Source organism: Drosophila sulfurigaster, chromosome 3, assembly GCF_023558435.1.
Source record: "Drosophila sulfurigaster albostrigata strain 15112-1811.04 chromosome 3, ASM2355843v2, whole genome shotgun sequence".
Classification (NCBI taxonomy): Eukaryota; Metazoa; Arthropoda; class Insecta; order Diptera; family Drosophilidae; genus Drosophila; species Drosophila sulfurigaster.
Genome location: NC_084883.1, coordinates 1354703 through 1375028, shown reverse-complemented (window position 1 = coordinate 1375028; position 20326 = coordinate 1354703). Strand labels below are relative to the sequence as shown.

The window sequence follows — 20326 nt, the reverse complement described above, 5'->3', positions numbered from 1 at the left end:
CGGGCTCCTAATTTGTCTTTGAGTAACTTTCGAGCGAGCTGCCAAACAAAACGCACCCGCAACTGATATGGGCTAATGTATTGCGCCAGGAAGAGTCGAACAGCATGAATTATTAGCCATATGGAATATGTTTTAATTGCGTATTACTTTCTATTTCAAATGTACTTAGAATTGCCCGCCCAATTGAACTGTGCACTGCTTTGCACTGCTGGTGTGCACTGCTTGTTGTAACATTGCAGTTCAGTTCGAAGGCAGCGGTTGCAACATGTTCGTACCCTCGCAACAGCACACAATTAAAAGTTAACAGCGCACTGTTAGCAGCAATCGCTGTTTCAAATTCATACGTTACCTCCTGACTTTCAAATATGCGCAACAACAAGAATATACGCTGTATTATCAAAAATGCTGGGCTTCATCCCAATTCGAGGGAATTCGTGAATTTGCATTTTTACTAGTACTGATAAATATGACTCATCGTCATCATCGAGCAGCATTTGACACAGTTACGCGTAAACAAAATAGCTGCGAACTGTTTGTTTTTTTATTTCTTCTCTGATAAGCAGAGCTACCGAATTCCCTATTTCTTACTATCAACAAATATTTCATGCATGTCATAAGCTTTTGTCGTTAATTGAACTGATTTGTTTGCCTATCAGAGGAACTGGTAAAAATATCGAATCTTTGCCTGAAGTTAATTGGAAATTGAGACGTGAGCAAAGTCCACACTCAATTCTTTTTGGGGCTTTTACCTTTTGAGGCATTGACAAATAAAGAACAAACTAAGTCTATTTGTCAGATTGCTCTGGTAACATCTGGAAACTGATTCTCCAGTTCCAGCTCTAGCTGTTATCTGCAATGATTCTGACAAATTGCGTTGAACTTTGAAGGTCGCTTTGCCCTAAAGTCAGGGGCATTCGCAGCAGAAGATGGATGCTTGAATTTGAAACATTTCTCGGTGCTCCTGTAATCTGCATTGTTGTCTGACTACCGTTGATTAGATTTGTTTGTGGTTTATCGATAAGCTCTCACAGAACAATTATTGCTTAATGTAATCGCCGAATATTTCTCTTGCGTCGTTAGCAACGCACTTGATTTACACTATATACATATAACCAATAAAAGTGCCCAGTACATTTCGCTGGGTAATCGATCAACGCTGCGAACTGGACCTTGCACAACACATGTTGTGGTAATTCGGTTTTCGTTGGTCAAAGTCCAATTAAACTAGATCAAATGTTATTACTGTTTTGAAAACAAAAACAAAACAACTGCTGCTTGACCAATCTTTTTTGCTTTCTTTGTCGAACTTTTCCTTTCTAGTGGAAATCTTTTCAACAATCTTGCCTGCGTTCAAGTACAAGCCGATTTCGATGTCGCGACTCGCAACTCGCGACTCGCGACTGTTATCAGTCAGACAGCATGCAACATCGAACCAGCGAGCTGTGAGACATGTGTGCTGCCATTTTGAGTTTAACATTAACAGTGTCTGATTAGTTAACAGAGCCTCACGCTGTTCGGGGCAGCTGTCGCAACGTTGGGCGAGCGACGTCGTCGGCATGAATCGGTTTCTGAGTTTGTGTGCACCTTCCGTCGGTTTGAGATCGCCACTGCGAACAGAGCGGATAACAAATGCGTTAAATACCAAAATATATTTCGAAAATCGAAGAAAGAAACACAAGTTGGTTGCAACAACATTTCTGAAATGCCACACAGAAAATGCAAGTAAAGTTCATGTTTAAAAAACAAAACCAAATGAAAGTGAAACTAAAGTGCATGAGAAATTTATTTAATAACTGATTTTGTTTTAAAAATCGACTTGGAAAATAATGAATACAAATTTTGAATTGCAACCAGATGAAGCAAAATAATGAATAAAATGCCCCAGTGCCAAAAGTAAAAATTAATTCAACGTAAATTTAATGAAAATACAACAACAAAATTGAAAACAACATTTTGTTCAAAAAAATCGAATAAAATTGAAATTGTCGCCGTAATCGCCGACAAAAGTGCAATACAAAAAAATAAAATACATACACACACATGCTTATAGCAATTTATTTATTATAACAAAAATTACATATTATTAATCAATAATACACATATCAAAGCCATAACCAACAACCACAACAACAACAACAACAACAACACAACAACAAGAAATTATTGTACCTCAAAAAGTGCTGTAAAAAGTGAAAAAAAACAAGAAAGAAAGAAGAAAAAAATTGTAACTCGGCTTTTGTTGCATTTTTTTTGCTGTGTAATTTATTTTTGTTTATGCGGCACATTTTGCATGCAATCAAAAATCAAAAATTAAATATATTTTATACACACACACACACACATGCACGTACACATGAGAGTTTACACGCATCTATAAATTTTTATTTCCGTTTGGATTTTTGATACTTCGCCGTGCGCTCAATGTACAACGTTTCCAGACGGCAACATACAAAAGCACAAACCCATGTTGGATTATAATTTATACCCTTAAATTTGGGGACTACAATGCGGCCAGAAATATACAATGTAAGTAGTAGCAAAAGGCAATTACACAATCCGAATCGCTATACACAATCGATGCCTATTAAGATTACAGATGCGATTGCGATTACCATTTACCATTTACCATTTACTATTACCATTACCATTATTATTACGATTACAGCGTATTAAGTCATATAAGTACCAATTACGAACTGATAACTTAAGTTGGCCAAAAGTGTTTTTTCTGTTTTCTGTTTTTTGTTTTCTTTTTTATTTTACTATCAACATTCCTAATGAATTAATTCCCCTGAAGAACTTGCATTAAACCGTTTAAATCATGTCGCAAGTTGGAAATATAAAATATTTCACATTACGTTTTGTAGCTGTGTTTTATTGAAGATAGAAACCACGTGCAAGGATAGAAACCACGCCACATCCAAATCCATTCTCATTGTCGATTCCAATCCCATTTCGCATACTCGTATCAGAAACACAAAGCAAACTCTGGGTACCTTGACCTGTGTTGTGCAGTTTCATTCCCCATTCGGTAACCAAATAATATCCCTATGCAGTCACAAACACAGACACAAGCACATACGAGAGTAATTTCATTTAAAAAACAATTTTCAAACACACATAAAAAGCACAATTATATGTTTCAAACAAGAAATATGGAAAAACTGAAGCAGCAAACCTGGCAATAATTGCTATTTATAACTTGTTATGGCACCAACACATGCAAAAAATGTTAGGATAAATCCTAACATGCGACCTAACATTACTCACTCACACACACACACACATGGGAGTGTGTATGTGTGTGTATATGTGCACAACCCCTTTTTAAAACATACAGCGAAAAGAACTTGGAAGCAAAGGCAAAGGCAAAGGCAACGGCAAAGGGTCGACGTCGTCAGCGAGCTTCAGCTTCAGCTTGAGCTTCAACTTCTGCTTGTGATTGTGATTGTGCTTGTGGCGTGTCCTGATCTCAGGACATTTACCTGAGTTATAAATCAATTGCAGCAACACAACCCTTGGCTGTTAAAAACGCTAGAGAAACGCGTGCGATTAATCAGCTTAAATATTTGTACGAGAGTTGTTGCAAGAGCTGTGAATTGGGACCCAGTTAGACACTTCTCTCTCTCTCCCTCTCTCTCTTCATGCAACACCCAAATTTCAAAAGTCAAATAGGTGCTGCCACGCCTTGAGTGTGTGTGTGTGTGTGTGTGTGTGTGATAAGCAAGTTTCGTAAAAATAGACAATATTTGATTTGAGTTGCGAGTTTATTTCTTTTATTAATTAAACGGAAATGCACACTGATAAAACGCGTGTGTTGTAAAATTGAAACACATTTCCCAAGAGTTAACAATTCTGTTTCTGTGTGTGTGTGTGTGTGCGGCATTTGATAAGCGCCTTTTCGAAGTCCCTAAGCAAAGCTGCCAAACTGAGGTAGCAAATTCTTCATCGAGATGCAGAGGGTCTTAACTGGCTTAACAGACAATGCTAAGATAAGATTGCACAGAAATAACAATAAACGCAACTAATAATAATAATACATCTCTTCCAACTAAAAGCTATTTGATAGATACACAGCTGTAGCATTTATTGTGCCATAATTTTCGTGTCTAGTTCTTTATCAGCCTTCCCCCCCCCCCAAAAAAAAAAAAAAAAAATAGAATTTATTTCTTTTGGATTCCCATTAGAATACTCCATTGATTTGATTACTCGAATAACTGAGTAGTATCGCCAGCCAGTCACATGGAATTCTTAACAGCTGGGCTGGTTTTATTTAGATTTACAATCTGATAGATACGCATTTGGCAAATCACTAGAAAATAGCAACAAAACATCGTAAAATACATTTATGACTTGGCACATATTTGTGCAGCTTTGATTAATGCAATCACACACACACACATACACTCTCAAGTTAGCACGCACACAATCAGAGCACTCCCCCTTCATTAGATACATGCGGTTAATCAATAGTAATATTCTAACTGTTACTAAAGTGGTTTCACCGAGTGCAGTCAGCACTCGACGATGACTTGTCAATGTGTCAATTGGTCAGCCTATACGACTGTCCGTCTCTCAGTCTCTCAGTCTGTCAGTCTGTCAGTTTGCCAGCTAATGAGCTGCCGATTAGCTAAGAGCTTTAAGGGTGCGGCGTTTAGTGTTTTGGAATTTCCACTTGAACAACTAAGTTGAGGGATTATTTAACAACAAAAAACACATTTCGTAATATCCATAACGAATGCAAATTAAACGGGCTCTAAATATTTTAAAGTCTCTAATCTATGTGAAGGTGTTTTTTGCTACAAAACTTTGTTCTAATCATGCGATAATTGCGATATTCTTAGAGACTCAAATTGTCTCTGTTTTGAACTATTTTTAGATTCAAAGATTCAATTATAGTTCAGGCCACAGACGCTTGAGTTAACTACCTGTCGCCAACTTTCCACACACGATCCGCAACAACAACAACAACAACTTATATAAAATTATGGCGGGCGGCTTTAATAAGCAAAACATACGAAAAACAAAGATCAAGAAATACGAGCAAAAATCGTTGGCGTCGCTGCATGAACAACAACAACAAAAAAAAAAAAAAAATAAATGTCACTTCGAGTTTTATAATTAGGTTACGCGCGGGTGGCGAAAAGCTGCAAAAATTGAGAGCGAGAGGAGTCAAGAGCTGGGGGCAGTTGCAACCACGATTTGCAAGAGAAAACTACAAAGCGTTGGGTTTTTATTTACTTCATATTATTGTTGATACACCAAAAAAAAGGCGCGTGTTTCGACTTAGTTGGAGCGGGTTTGATATGCTCTTTTAGAAGCGGGGGCTGCGGGAGCATCACTCAGTCATCAGCCGATTCCTTTGTCAGTGACCTCAAAAGTCACGTTTCACATAGATGTAAGATTGCTGACGTTTTCACATTAACAGTGTGTAATGCATAAATATATGTTTCATGACATAAACATTTGAATATCTGCCTCTTTTTACTTGTGAGTCAGCCTTTGAGCCGATAATGTTTATTGCTGTAGTAATTTTGCTAAATTCGCTACAGTTTTCTGTGTCAAATCGGACATGCCTTTCTATAACTGCACTTTATATATAAATGATAACAAATAATATCGAAATATTAATGTTTCTAAGCGGGGACTTTTCTCTCAGCTGTGAGCTGAAATTGATGACAATTTTTTAGATAAACATCTGAAAGTAAATAGATCGATTTACCATGTAATACAGCTGTCATGCAAAAGATCGATTGTGAACTTATATTTCTTTATACTCCACTTTTAGCACAAATTCAACTGTCTCGATATAAATTGGAATCACTTAGCTAAACCATAGCCGAACAATCAGTCAGGGTCATCAACAGGCAGTAGATAGTCTACTATAATACTTTTCGAATTCCCCCTCCCAAAAAAAAAAAAAAAAAAAAAAATAGTAAACTAAAACTTTGTGGTTCGTGCCCTCTTTAAAGGCGATTACGCAAATTATGAATATTGTTTTGGTTTTAGTGCTGCGCTTATAGGATTTTAGTTGATTTGTTTATGGTATTATGGCTCTTTATGGTCAGATCCAATTGAACTCAATGTCAAGCAGATTTGCCGTGGAACTTACTTGGCTTAATCGAAAGAAATAACCACCATGTGGATTTCGGCTGCGTATCAGAGTTCTGGTAGTTAAAACCTATCGTATTCCCTAGCCCAGACAGCAACAAGAACAACAACAACAACAAGAACAAGAATAATAACAAAAGCAATAGCTGGGTATCAATGCAAAGCGAGTCTAGAAGTGCGACGCGCAGTTTTTATCTTATCGGCAACACGTTCAAAAAAATAAATATATATATATAGTATACTATACTACTATAACGAAAAATACGCCATTTACTCGTATTCGTAGTCGCAGTTGTACTAAGTAGAATCGTTTAGTCGGAGCTCCCTATTGCCATGCTATGCGTATAAATAAAATAATAATAACAAAGCGCCAAAAACGCTATTTTGTGTGTCTTTTTGTTATTATTATTATTGTTTTTTTTTTAATACTTTTTACTATTTCTTCATCAAGAAATAAAGTCACGGCCCTCAGGTGTTTGTTGTTTATTTTGGTATTTAGCTAGTTGCAACAACCAAAGTTGTATATAAATAAAAATTACAAATATATATATATATATATATATATATATATATATATATATTAAAAGTATGGACAACTTATCGCCTGGCTAGGGCTTCAAAAATTTTTCGACTATTTAGTATACAAGTATATACTGTAGTTTGTATTTCGTGTCGCGGCGGGTGGGCGACGCTTTCTTTTGTTGTTGTTGTTGTTTGTATTATAAAACAATTGAAATACCTTTGCTGTGCGACAGAGATGACACTACAGCGACAGTGGCGTGTGAGATGGCGCGAGACAGTGGGAGAGAGGGAGAGAAAGCTAGTGGGTGAGCAACAGACAGTTGCAGTGGCAGATAAATCACGACAAAGTCCAATACGTGGCTGTAAAATTTTTCAATTTATGCAAATATTTGCATTACAAATTACCAAGTCGAGGGCTAAGTTGCCCCTTCCACCCCTCATCCACCCCCCTCTACCCCCCACCTATTTGACTGCAGCTCTGCGCAGCGACAGCTGCTTAGGGCCAACGTCGTCGTCGTCGTCGTCAACGTCGCGTGGTTGCACCTGACCTACAATGTGCAGCGACTGTCTTCTGCTGCTTCATCGTGTTGTCTCAGCGTGTCTTGTGAAAAACAACAAACACACCCACTTTGCATGCACACAACCCAAGTTGATCACAAGATCTGACTGAGATTGCAAAATCAACGCATCACATTTTTGGGAGAAAATTAGAAAGTTCGGATGAATCAATTAATACCTTACCTTACCGTATAAATTGCGTACACACATTCCCAAGCATCTTCGTCAGCAATTGCATTCTAATCATCTACAAAGTCAGCACTCTAATTCCCACTGGGTACCCAATTGAATCGACAGGTTGATGACGATGATGAGGTGTCATGCATTGCACTCGCACTCGATGTTTGCTCACCTTGGAGTCAGTCTGTCAGCTCCCCACCCGACCCCAGACCATTCCTCCCATTTCTCAAGCGCTGTCTGGCCAATATTGACTCTTTGAGAAAGTTGCGCTTGTCGCCTAGCACAACAAAATCTATTTGGCTTTAGACGCTGCCACTTAAGTAGCCCCTCTGACTCTGTCTCTGAATCCGCCTCGAACTCAACCTCTGTCTGGCTTATCAGGGAAAGAGACGCAGAAAGCAGCGCTGTGAGTTGAAAGCGGCTTATCAGCCCTGCAGCTGCGAACTCTTGTTACCCATACCAAAAAGCGCATTAGATACAAAAATAAAATACAGAAAGTAAAAAAAAACACAGAAAACGTAAATCCCCCGAGCAACCCCTCAGCCTCTCAGAGCATTTTGCTCTCAATTGTCGCCGTGTTATTTTCACGCCTATTTGAGAATTATGCAGCAACAAACCTTTTAGATACTTACTACATTCCACAAGGGGTTCTGGGCATCTGCTAATGAGCTCAGATTTGTGTAACGGCACGGCGGAGGCTTAGACTTTGGTTTGCGTTCGGTTTGGGTTGGGTTGGGTTGGGCTCGACTCCATCTGGGACCTGATAACGTGCCCTCAGACTCAGCTCGCGTGCATGTCAAATTATTTGCACCATCTCGCAGTCGCACTCGCACTCGCACTCGCCTCCACCTGGGTACGAGAGTTTCTCGCAGAGAGTGCTTGCACTCAAACCAAACCCACAACCAAAGAGCAGCAGCAACAACACTGGCTTATCGCTAGAGTACACTGAACTTGTCACTGTTGCGCTCTTGTTTCGTGCCTCATACTGAATGCTATTCATAACATATTTGGGGCGTTATTGTTCCTCTCCTACAAGTTCAAGTGCTTTGCTTCTGGGAAAAACCACAAGGCAACTCATGCGAAAAGTATGCTAAAAATTCAGCGTACCAAAAATAAATGGCAATTACAAATTACGAAAGCTAGACAATGACTAAAATTTGTTATATATCAATTCTAAAGCAACGCCATTACAATTATGTATTATTTAAATACATTTCAATACTTTTGTACACTAATTTTATTAGGTAGATTTTGTTCAAAAGTCATTAAAGTAATAGCTTAATGTTGCATTGTAATTTATACCAGGGAAAATCTCATAAAAATCATATAAATATTTTCCTATTTGAATATAATGTGCACACAACAATCCCAGGCCAGAACAAAGAGCAAAACAAACCGAAAATAAAATAAAACAACTGGCAACTGTCAAAGTCAGTAAACTCATCGTAGCAACGTTCCCTTGGAACTTCATTAAAGCGCACGCCCCTAAACAGAACAGAACAGAACAGAACAGCAGCAACAGCAACAGCAACAAAACAACAATAAACCAACAAGCAGGAACAACGACAAGAAGACAAAGTGCACAGCAAAGCAAGAGTTGCAATTGCAGCCGGCACAGGACAGGAACAGGGAGTGAAACATGCACCGCTGAGGGAGTGGGGAGAGAGGTTGCAGATCTGGGTTGGGGGTTGTCGACGACGACGACGACGACGAAAACGAAAACGAAAAAAAAGCGCAAGGTGGATGATGCAAGAGTATTAAATAACGCGAAGTTGCAAAGCAACCCCTAAAAACAAAAGCAAACGAAAATTGCATTAAGTGCAGCATGGCAAATAGAGTGGCCGAACATTAGGGTGACCATCATCATTGTACGCACAATTGACAGCAGGAAATTTCACACTTGGACACGGTGCACACGTGGCAGGGTAAAGGGGAAGGGAGTTTGCTGCTGTAATTGTTATTAACCGATTACATGATTGATGAGGCAGCTGGAAAAGAGAAGAGAGAGAGAGAGAGAGAGAAAGCACACGTGGCAGCAATCAGCGAGCACTTGAGAGAGAAAGGATTGCTTTATGTGTTGGCCATCGTGCGATTTGACACTTTTGTCACTTTTGTGGCTTTAACTTATCGCAAATCTTGACCCAACACTTTCGGGTTGTCTGCCCTGAACTGGACACGAATCGAATGTCTTAATCTAATCAGTGTCGCATTCCGCACATTCTGGTAGCATACGCATTTTGCCTTAAGTACCTGTGATTAAATCGAAATCAGGAATCAACAAGTCCCGCATGAAACGTGTGACACGTGTTGGCCAACTGAATGTAAACAACAAGAGCAGCAACAACAACGCGAAACAAGTTTGCAAAAAGCAAATTGTATTTGAATTTAAATCAGATATTGAATGGGTTGAATGAATTCTTTGAGTTTGAGCTGAGTTTGTTTGTACTCGTTGTGAGTTGTGGTTAACAAGTTTTTTTTTTCTTTTTTTGTAGCAAGAGTTGCGTTTAGCATATAATCTGGCAAGTGGATCAAGCTCTTGATTTGCATTCGAATACAAATACAAATACAAAAAAAATACGGGTCTATTCGAATGGTCAAATGTGCGAACTAATTATGGCTAGGAAAATAAAAACCACAACATGTCCGAGATTAGATTGCTAGTGACGTAGGCCGCTCAAGTATGTCCGCTCAATTGCCACAGACAGACAGCGATCAAGAGCGAGCGTGAGAGAGAGTGTCGAGCATCTGATTCTAATCGTTATTCAGCTTTTCACATGCATCTGTATTAATTGAGCTTTTGAAAGCGCCGCTTGATGCCTAAGCAAGCTGTCAAGCAGCTGCCTGTTTGTGCGACGTGTGGGTGTGTGTGTGTGTGTGTGTGTGTGTAAGCTGCGACAATTTTTCCACTGCAGCACAATCAACCGGGTGGTCCTGCAGAGCCACTCAGCGAATGCAGGCACGTTCCTTTCGAATTGAAGCCAAATTCCTTGGTGGGGAAAACTTGTAAAGTAGCTGAAAATATTCACTATCCAGCAGTCAAGAACGAGCCAAAAAATAGGGAAGGCGAAAGAGAGAGAGAGCGGGAGCGGGAGCGGGAGTAGAAGAGGGAGCTGTTCAATATGCAAAGCACATGGCCTAAGGAACGTCGCCTATTGCGTCAGTCTTACAATCGGAATCAGAATCTGATTCCCCGCCAGACAACAGACAACAGAAAGAAAAAAAGCGAGCGAAGACGAAACGTTCTAAAAACTTAACTCAAGTTCATTTGGGCGTCTGTTGTGCTTCTGTCTGCATACCAAAAAGGTAATTATTAGTCGCATTGTAAAGGAAACAAAAGTAAAGCACAGACATGCCAGGCCCTAGAAGTAATATCAAATTACATACATGAGAAATGTGGCATAGAGACAGACATATGCCATATACAGATATACTACATAGAAGTTGAATAGAATACCCAAGAGTATAGGAGTATGTCGAGTGCGGTTTAGCTACGGGTCACATGCCGGCATTAACTGAGCTTTTGTGTTTATGTGTATGTTTATGTGTATGTGTATTAGAAACTGGCCTCTGGGGTTTTCATTTCCATTTCGGTTTCAATTCGCTGCGAAATGTGGCGCTAGAGTAGGTAGAAATGATCTACCATAAACAATTCAATGAAATGGAGATTGAGCTTGACTAGAAAGTTCCAATTTGAGGCGACGATACAAGATATGAGCTTTCAAGAGATTTATCAATGAACGGCAGCAAAAGCTTTAATGCGCTTTAACTGTATGAGAGTCGTGCTTGTTTATTTGTGCAAGTAATCAGAAGAGTACCAAAAGATTTACGGTTTCAGCTGTCGTCCATTGAAATTGAAGTTGCCTAACTCAAAGTTATGCCGAATGCAAGCTAAACATAAATTAAACTAATAGGCAAAAAAAAAAAAGAAGAATGCAAAACAGAACACAAACAAAGCTTGATTTAATTGCTTGGCAAAGCGAAATCGTCGCACACTCTGCAACCAGAGAACTGAGCTCAGTTGAGTTGAGTTGAGTGTGACCAACAGACGCCTCATCAATGAATTTGCCAAATTATTTGAAGCTTACGAGAGAATCCATTTCGAATACATTCGAGTATTGTATTCGTTTTATTGTCTGCTGTGAAATTGAAAAATGATAAAAATCGCACAGAGGCCAAAAGGCATTTGATTCTTGATTCCATAACTACTACTACAACTTCTGCGTTTACGAGCAAACCTTTTCTACATATTTTTTTCTTTTCTTTATTTTTTTTTTTTATTTATTTTTTTTTTTTTTGGGACTGCCCACTGCGAGGGCAAAGCGTTTTGGCACGCCACAGAATTGGGAACTGTAATTTGCAAATGGCACTGGCCTCTGCCTTTGGTTCGATGTGGTTTGGGTTTTGCTTTTGGTCCCGGGTCGCACTCTCAGGTTTTTATGAAAAAATTTGTCGATGGTCTCTTGTATTGATTTCTCTCGTGCACTTTTCGAGCCGTCTTTGTTGCCTTTGTTATTATTTGTGGCTTGTGCGCGATTTTCACTTTTCAAAAAAGCAGCGCAAGAGCAGAATGCGAAACAAGCAAAGAAATGCAAAGAAAAGAAAAGAAACGAGAATAGAATGGAATGGAATGGTGGAATGGCATGGAATAAGAGACCTTCGTCTTAAGAAACTACCCTTCAAGTGTTGTTGGTTCTTTGGTTCTTTGGTTCAGCAGCGCTCTCTAAGCTGAAATCAATGACCTTTTCGGCCTGTGCCGGGTCCCTTCCAAAGGGGATTAGTCAGCGTCAGCGTCAGTATTGCATATATGTATATATCTGCCTGTTTATAAATATACATACTATACTATACTACTACTATATGGTTGGTCGATCGATAGTGTCGGGCTTTTTCCATAAACAATTTCGAGTGCGTGTTGACATTGGGCCAGAGCAAAAGTTGCTCAGTGTCAGTAGTGCTCTTGTAGTATTCGTGAATACTACTCAAAGTCGCTCTTATGGTTGAGCTAGCTTTTGTTTAAACTTTAAAGAGCTCACGATCGTCTACGAAATGAGATGAGAGATGACTTAATTGTTGTTTCACTTTTGTCAGCTGACAGCTTCCCTCATTCTCTGATCATATTCCCCAAGTCTCAATCACAATCACAATCACAGTCACATTCACATTCACAGACGGAAGTTGTTTTTGAAAACGCAACAAAACTGAAATCAATAAACAGACAGTAATTAATAATCATTAATAATCTGTATGATTTATGCTAATTTGTTGCTTATTTATAGGCGATATCGTAAGTTTGCTTTATACGATCATCAAAAACATACTCAGTATTCTCTTCTCTCCTTCTCTCTACTTACAGGTTACTACAGTTCATGCTGCTCAATGCCAGGATTATTTTTATACTGATGGTAAGTTCAAGAACCCCTTCAGAGAGTATTGCTGTAGACAAGGAATTACCAGTATAATTCGTAGGGTAGCTTAAAGTCGAGCTTCACTTACATATATTAAATATTTGCCAAGTACTTGTCGATGACTTTGCTGAACTGTGAATGGGCGTGTTCATATTATTTTATTAAAGATCATATTGCTTTGATTGATTTACGACGTGTTTAGCTGTAAAATGTGTACAGGAAAAACGCAATGAAGCCTCTTAGATGAAGTTACCTCAGCTCAACAGTTTACACAGTATTAATTTGATACTAAAATTTAAGCTCCTCCAGCTTAGAATACATAAAGATGATCGCATGATTTTTTATTTGGCTTTCATCGATACAAACATTGTTGGTATTCCACAAAACAAAATAGTAATAAAACTTCACATTGTTGTGACAGTTGTTGTTGTCATTGTTTTCAGCACTCCAAATAATTATCATAAAAAAATAACCGAAATATCAATATGTGTGTAGTATTTCTTTCCGTTTGATTATTATAACAAGATCGAGTGTGTAATCATAAGTGAAGTGTGGAAAGAGAGGGGGACTTGACGGGGTGGGGAGAGGGGTATTACGATATCTGAGGCGGTCAGCGTGTGGCGTGTGTATATATGTATATGTATATGTGTGTGTTTGTGTGTACATTGGAGTGGCTTCAACCGACTTTTGCTGTGGATCTGTTTTGAGGCACTGGCTCAGGGTCTGGTCTCTGTTGCACAGACACTTGAGTCGAGAAACATAGTAATAAAAATAAGAAATAATAATAATAATAATTATGATTATTCCACACTCACACACACATACACACACATGTGCGTTAAAACGTCATTGAACTATGGAAGAGGTCGCACGTCATTTACGCAGCCCATCAAAAAAGACTCAAAACTCAAAAAAATGAAAACTGAAGACAGAAAACGAACAATTTTATGAGTAGCACAAACAGCAGGCCCCCCACAAAAAGTTAAAGCGGAAGGAGAAGAAGGAGAATTATGGAGGGGGGTGGAGAGAGATGTATATAAAATAAACTGACACTTTTGGTTATTGCTGTTTGATTTTGTGTCAACTTGAAAATGATGAAACAAGCAGATGAAAAACTCATGTTTAGGAATCACGCAACTGCCATTTGCCCAAAAGATATAGTCAGATAGAGAGAGAGAGAGAGAGAGAGAGAGAGAGGGGAACCTCAACCAATTTGCAGTTATGAACAATACACAAATAATAACTCTAATTCCACTTATGCACTTGCAACTCGGCTGTGTGCCGTGTGGCAAGCCTATTAAATGCCAGAGCGATAAAAAATAAGTTGTAGATACATTTATGAATTTATAGATATCATTCATTTATATATAGATTTTATGCCTTGTTCTGCTGACTCTGCAGCTTTAGCATATCATTTTTGCGATATCATCAATCCCTGGAAATGTTTATGCAAATTGCGGCAAAAAACGTGTCGCTGATAGACAAAACATGGCACAGACACGTGGTGTCTGTCTGCCTCAGCTCTTAGCCAACTTGACAACAGAAGTGTTGATCAATTTGGCAAATTATACTTGTCTGCGAAAGTTTGAAAACTTTGATTGATTATAGGTATTGATGAACCTAACAGCAAAATAGCTTTTCATTTGAACAAATTCTAAGGGAAAGTAAAGGTAAAAAAGTGATCAATTTTTTAAATGAATTTAAAATTAAAGAAGTAAATGAAAAGATAACAATGTAGTCCTGACTAAGCACAGATCGTATAATAGTCGACAGACTCAGCTTCCAGTTAGATTAACTTTATAATTTACTCGCATACTATTTAGTATTTAAGCGGCAGCTGCGACCTTCGGTCAGAGTTGTCGCTACAATGTTCAGGATTAGCTTATGCTCCATTCAAAAACCAATTTGGAGAGCTACCATAACACGCACACAAGTTGGTCCGCTTTAATGGTCACTGGCTGACCGACACACACAGAGGCTCAACTTTGTTCATAAAATACAATAAATGAAGAAAAGGAAAGGGGAGAAACCTTTGGCCATTCTATGTCACATCTGCGACCAGTTCGGGCATTGGGCTCATAATAAAAAGCTGATCGTATTAATGGAAATTTATGGTCAAATGGAGTCAGGATTAGCTGGCGGTTGGGTTTATATTTTGCGCATACAAAACACTAAATATACAAGTATTCTCTGTTCTCTCTTGTGTTGCAGGTAATGCTTGCTCTTGTAACGACAACATGTGCAAAAGCCGACGAATTCATACTAACACTCAAGACCCACAACAATCGGGCGCTGCACATCAATGCCCAGGGCAGAGTGTCGGCAGAAGATATATCACTGGCACGTAAGTACGCTCTGTCTACTATATGTTTTATAAACTAAGATTACATCTATTTTTTATATACAATAAATATGTTAGTATTGCGAATTTATTTTGGGTCGTTCTTCATCAATTAATTATCGCCTTCTTTCACTCTTTTACGATGTGACTAACTGTATACTATTATATTATAATATACTATTACAATAACTACACTTAAATTCAGTTATATTTCAATACAGTAGTAGTATACAATCTTTGGGCGATTCGATGGTTTTTTCCTTGCTCATCAATTTACGTTTTCCTTTTTCATTCATCCAGTACGATCTGACCATCTATACACTACTATACTATAAACCTATAACTATGCTAAGACTCCCATATTTTTCTAATATGCCAGCTTGCTCGATTTATTTTGGGCGATTCGTTGGTTTGTTCGTTGCTCATCAATTCATTTCACTTTCTCCCTCTCTCGCACGCACGCTTTACTTAGTCGAATGGCATTTAAATTGAATTGGCATTTATTTTGAACTCTGTTGCTGTCTGTGCATATTGTGGGCTTAATTAAATTATTGGTAATTTAATATTTGATTGATGTTATGCCCCGCCATGGGCGCCAGTTCCACACGACGATTGCGGTTTCAATTTATTTCTTTTGTTTTTTCTTCTTTTTTTATGTACTGTTTTTGTTTGAATTCATGCGGTTTTTCCGAGCCGTTTGTCATTCGCCTTTTAGTGCCGCTCGCTTCGGCTCAGTGGGTGAAGTTCAGGAGCAACCGCTGGCGATAGTCGGCCGATCTCTAAGTGGGTTGATCTCTACACGAAAGTGACAGCAGTCACAAGCAATAAGCGTGAGAAGATACACGTAACTGTACTGAGAAGACCAACAATGAATCTAACAGACATACTTAGAGCTCTTAGAGGAATATGTTTTATTTCAAAATAAAATACTTTCTGCACTTGCTAATAAATAAATAACACAACTATTGTGGCTGCTTTTCGCACGTGAAATATGATAGTGAGAAGAAGAGAGGTAGCTTCTTAATAAATTAAGTGAAACACTCGTTGTTTTGTCAGTTTGGTATTTTATCTTATCTTCTTGATACTTATGTATTTGGCTAGTTGTTTTTCGTTCAAAGGGAATACTTGGGCTTAAGTGCCAAACTTGCCAGACTTAGCCAACTTGATCGATTTGTTTGTTGTGGCGTTGCCATATAGAAGGTCTCCCTCCCTTCCCCCTCGTAGGGGTGTGACACTCATGCAATGCGCACGTGAAGATCGTTTTTGGAAGAGGGAGAGGATTCAAGTGGTTTTCAGGGTTAAACATCCGTTGAAATTTTTGGGCCACACTCGAGGAAGTTCAACGACTGTCAAGCATAAGTTTTAGGTTCGATTGGCGCAGTCTGATAAAGAGCCCTACTCTATATGTATAAAGGAGAGTATATAAAGTTAATTTCATTAAATGTCCGATTCTTGTTTCTATCGCTGTCCCGTGCCGCCGCCACTCAAGAGTGCTAATCAAACCTATCATAACTTTATCGAAAACCTTTCAATTAATTGGGTTATCTTCGCGTTGAAGTGTGCGTTCGATTCTAGCATTAAATATTTACTTAACTAACAGAAAAACTATGTTTGCCTATAATTAATTAAAATTCTTCTTTCTCTCTCTCTCTCTCTCTCTCTCCAGAATCCTTCAAAATGGAAGGTGTTGGCGATGTTTTCGACGAGGATTTCAAAATCAGCATCTACGCCAAGGATGTGGACTATTACTTGTGCTTCGCCCAAGGCAAACTTGTTGGAAAGGTGAGATTTGTTAATGATTATTATTATTTAAAGTAATATTTAAGATGGGGAATTCTGAATAATATCCGATTTAAATAAAGGAAATTATACAAAATAGAACCGTTTGCTTTAACAATCCCTTTGCTTTTGTTTGTTTTCATTTCGATTGCAGAGAAACGTCACAAACGATTGCCACTTCAAAGAGACAATGGATCGGGGCTATTACCAATACACCAATGCCTACAATCCACAGCTGAGAGTGGGCATCAAGCGCAATTCTCGGCCCTATGGGCCTAGGGATCAGCTGAAGCCGAGGCGGTTGCGAAATGTTTGCTTCCTGTTCAACCTTGTGAATGCCAAAGACTTTCGCAGCAATTTGGACGCCTGGGCGAGGAGCAGTAGCAGCAGTACAACAACGAGCACCACAACAACAACCACAACAACAACAACAACAACAACATCGACAACCACATCGACTACAACAACAACGCCCAGTCCAATGGTCGAGGCAGCGACAAAGCGAGCACGTGGCAAGCACCAGAGTCGCGTGCAGCCAGCAACAACAAAAAGAATAACAGCAACAAGTATTAATAGCGATAGTTCTTCTACCCACAACAACCACAACCACAACAGCAACAGCAACAGCAACAACAACAACAATAGCCTTAAGTCCTACAACCAAGCCAACAGCGATGCGCTGCGTGAGCAACAGATTATGAAACACAATAAGGAGCATCAGCAGCGCATGCAACGCGTGCAACATCGCCAGCGACAGAAGCAATCGCATCGCCAGAATCAAAAGCAGAAACAACGACTGCGTCTGAGCAACGCCAGCTCCAATGCTGCTGGTGCGATGCAGAAGCCGCAGCCCAAGAATTTGATGGTGCGTCACCATCACAACAATGCAACGTTGCAGGAGCAACGACGCCGCCGACGCATGCAACGCCGTCGGCAGCAGCAGCACCACCAACGGGAGGAAGAGGGAGAGGAACAACAGCAGCGGCGGCAACAATCAGCTGAGCAATTGCCAACAGCGTCGTCCTCCTCCTCGTCCTCGTACACGGCAACAGCAGCATCGACGGCGCTGACAGCAACCGTTACGCTGGCGCCATCGGCGCTCAATCTGTTTGCCATGCTGGCGGCGAGTCGACGCAAGCGGGGACGCCGAAAACGTGCCACGTCCGGTGGCAGCAACGGAGGCGGTGCTGACATGGATATGCAGCTGGTGGAGCAGACATCCCAGCAGCAACAGCAACAGCAGCAGCAGCAGGATGTTGTCGATGCTGAGCTACACAATGAATACTCAAAAGCCTATGTTAATAGTAATTTAAAGTTAATGCAAAAACAAATACTACATTTAAATAGTAATAGCCCTAATGTTAATAATGCAATACCTGCCTTGCCAAAAAACTACAACTACTTGTACAGTAACGAGCATTATAATATGAATACTAAAAGTAGCACGACTGATTCTAGTAGTTTAGACACTAGCCCTAAGTTCGATAGTCCAAATAGCCATAGCCATAGCCATAGCCATAGCGATAGTGATAGCCATAGCGATAACGATAACGATAGCCATAACGATAGCCATAGCGATAGCCAGTTGAGAGAGTCGAGGGAGTCGTTCAATTTCGAAGAGAACATTGACAATAATCTTAAGGAGCAAGTGAATAACGATCGAATTGAAGCTGCCACGGTGGCAGCAACTGATGATGATGATGTTGTTCTTCTTGTTGTTGCCACAAATCGCAATCATATTGATGCTAATAATATAAACGACGATCGACAAGGCAACAATAGGAATGATAACAACAACAACAACAACAACAACAACAATAATAATAATATTCAAACTAGTAGTGATGAAAGCCAGCAAGAAGAAGATCAGCTGCAGAGTTCCTTAACTGGTTTTCAACTGCAGCAACAGCAACAGCAACAGTTGCAACAACAGCAACAGCAGCAGCAGCAACAACAACAACCTAATATTATTAATTTAAATGCAAATATTAATGTTGTTAACGATGATAACGATGATCATCGTAATCACAATAGTAATTATAATGAGCAATTTGCGAATGACGATGAAACGATACGAATTCAAAATAAATATGAAACACATATAGTACAATACAAACCTGACGTATTCATTTGAAAACAACAATTGGGATGGGAGTTTAAGGTACTCGGGATACTGATGGATTGAAGAATTGAATGTGGTAAGTAATATGTTATGCATAAATCAGCTAAAAATCAACATATACGAGATGCTTAGTACAACTTTTGTAAATTTACTTGAATAAACCACTTTTAAAAAGTTCTTCAAAATCATGTTTTTGAATCTATCCAAGTACAGAATTTACAGTATTAAAAATTAGCTGAGTGCTGCTCAATAAATTCTATGACAGAATTTAAGAGCTTGAAGAGCTTGGTGAGTATAAAATAAAAATGTAAAAAGTAATGATTATCGAAATGTTGATGGTGCACAAAAGTTAAACTCATATTGAATTAATAAGTGATACAGAAAAAAGTAATGTAATGTAATGTGCGCTGTCATAGGTAAAATGCTATTATAACTTTTATTCAATGTTTTGACTGACTATCTATACCATATTTTTTTTCGTAATATATTAATATACAAAGTGTATCTTTTGATATAACTTCGCTGACTTACTCTCTAGTAGAGGGTTAATCATAGTCGAGCACACTCTTGGTTTCTTACTTACTAATAATTTCTAAGACAGGAAAAATGTTGAGACGAGTCCCAGATCGAGTAAGGCTTCCAAGTACCTGTATAGGACTAGAATAAATCATTTCTATTGAAATAGCTTTTCGATATACAAATATCTATGTGGAACTCGAATAAATTTTTCCCTTTATTTATGATTTCTTCTGACCTACTGAACTCACAAGTTGCGACGAGGTAACTTTATAGTGGTTTTCCAAACCGGAAATAATCAGCATCATCTTTGGAGACTTCGACTCAATGAAAACCATATTCGTAATACGAAAATCGTGTTACTACACGATTGATAAGAATCTCCAACAATGCGACAAAGCGTTAATCTGTTCAATGCGACCTCAATCTGGACAGATTGTAATGCTCGTAAAAAGGCCACAAGTTCGGATCGTGTGGGAGTTAGTGAGATCTTTTTGATGAGGGGGAAACTCGGCTGATGGATGGATGTGCTGGAATGTTGACACCGCATAAATAAATAGTAAATCATAAATAAATGTGTATTCAATATTAATGTATGCAAAGCATAAAAGATCTATGGCTTGCCCAAAATTAATTACCACAGCTGTGGTAGCAAAAAAGATCACAAAAAAAAAGATGTGTGAATGCTGTGGCATTTTTGAATCGAGATATGCAAATTGGTCGCAAGTGCGACGAGTGCTGGCAAGTGGTCAATAGACAGAGAGAGGATAGAGATGGACAGTGCTAGGCATT

General features: G+C 39.0%; 1 protein-coding gene across 4 annotated transcripts; it reads left to right on the top strand.

Annotated features, from left to right (window-relative positions):
* Window positions 1–1564: 1564 nt before the first annotated feature.
* Window positions 1565–19045, top strand: LOC133841766 (putative uncharacterized protein DDB_G0286901). 4 transcript variants are annotated; one of them, XM_062274481.1, is made up of 5 exons: window positions 1565–1718; window positions 2439–2526; window positions 14988–15120; window positions 16784–16899; window positions 17051–19045. In XM_062274481.1, the coding sequence occupies exons 2-5, from the start codon at window positions 2506–2508 to the stop codon at window positions 19028–19030; spliced, it is 2250 nt and encodes a 749-aa protein (XP_062130465.1). In that variant the 5' UTR covers window positions 1565–1718; window positions 2439–2505; the 3' UTR covers window positions 19031–19045. The 4 variants fall into 4 exon arrangements, with proteins under 4 accessions (XP_062130465.1, XP_062130464.1, XP_062130462.1 ...); XM_062274480.1 differs by having other exon boundaries at window positions 1565–1722; XM_062274478.1 differs by adding an exon at window positions 12725–12773 and having other exon boundaries at window positions 1565–2526.
* Window positions 19046–20326: the final 1281 nt, after the last annotated feature.

Excerpts from the sequence above, each read along its gene's own strand:
- LOC133841766 (XM_062274478.1), top strand. Across the intron at positions 12,774-14,987 it reads GGATTATTTTTATACTGATG|GTAATGCTTGCTCTTGTAAC; the intron begins GTAAGTTCAAGA and ends CTTGTGTTGCAG. Across the intron at positions 15,121-16,783 it reads AGAAGATATATCACTGGCAC|AATCCTTCAAAATGGAAGGT; the intron begins GTAAGTACGCTC and ends CTCTCTCTCCAG.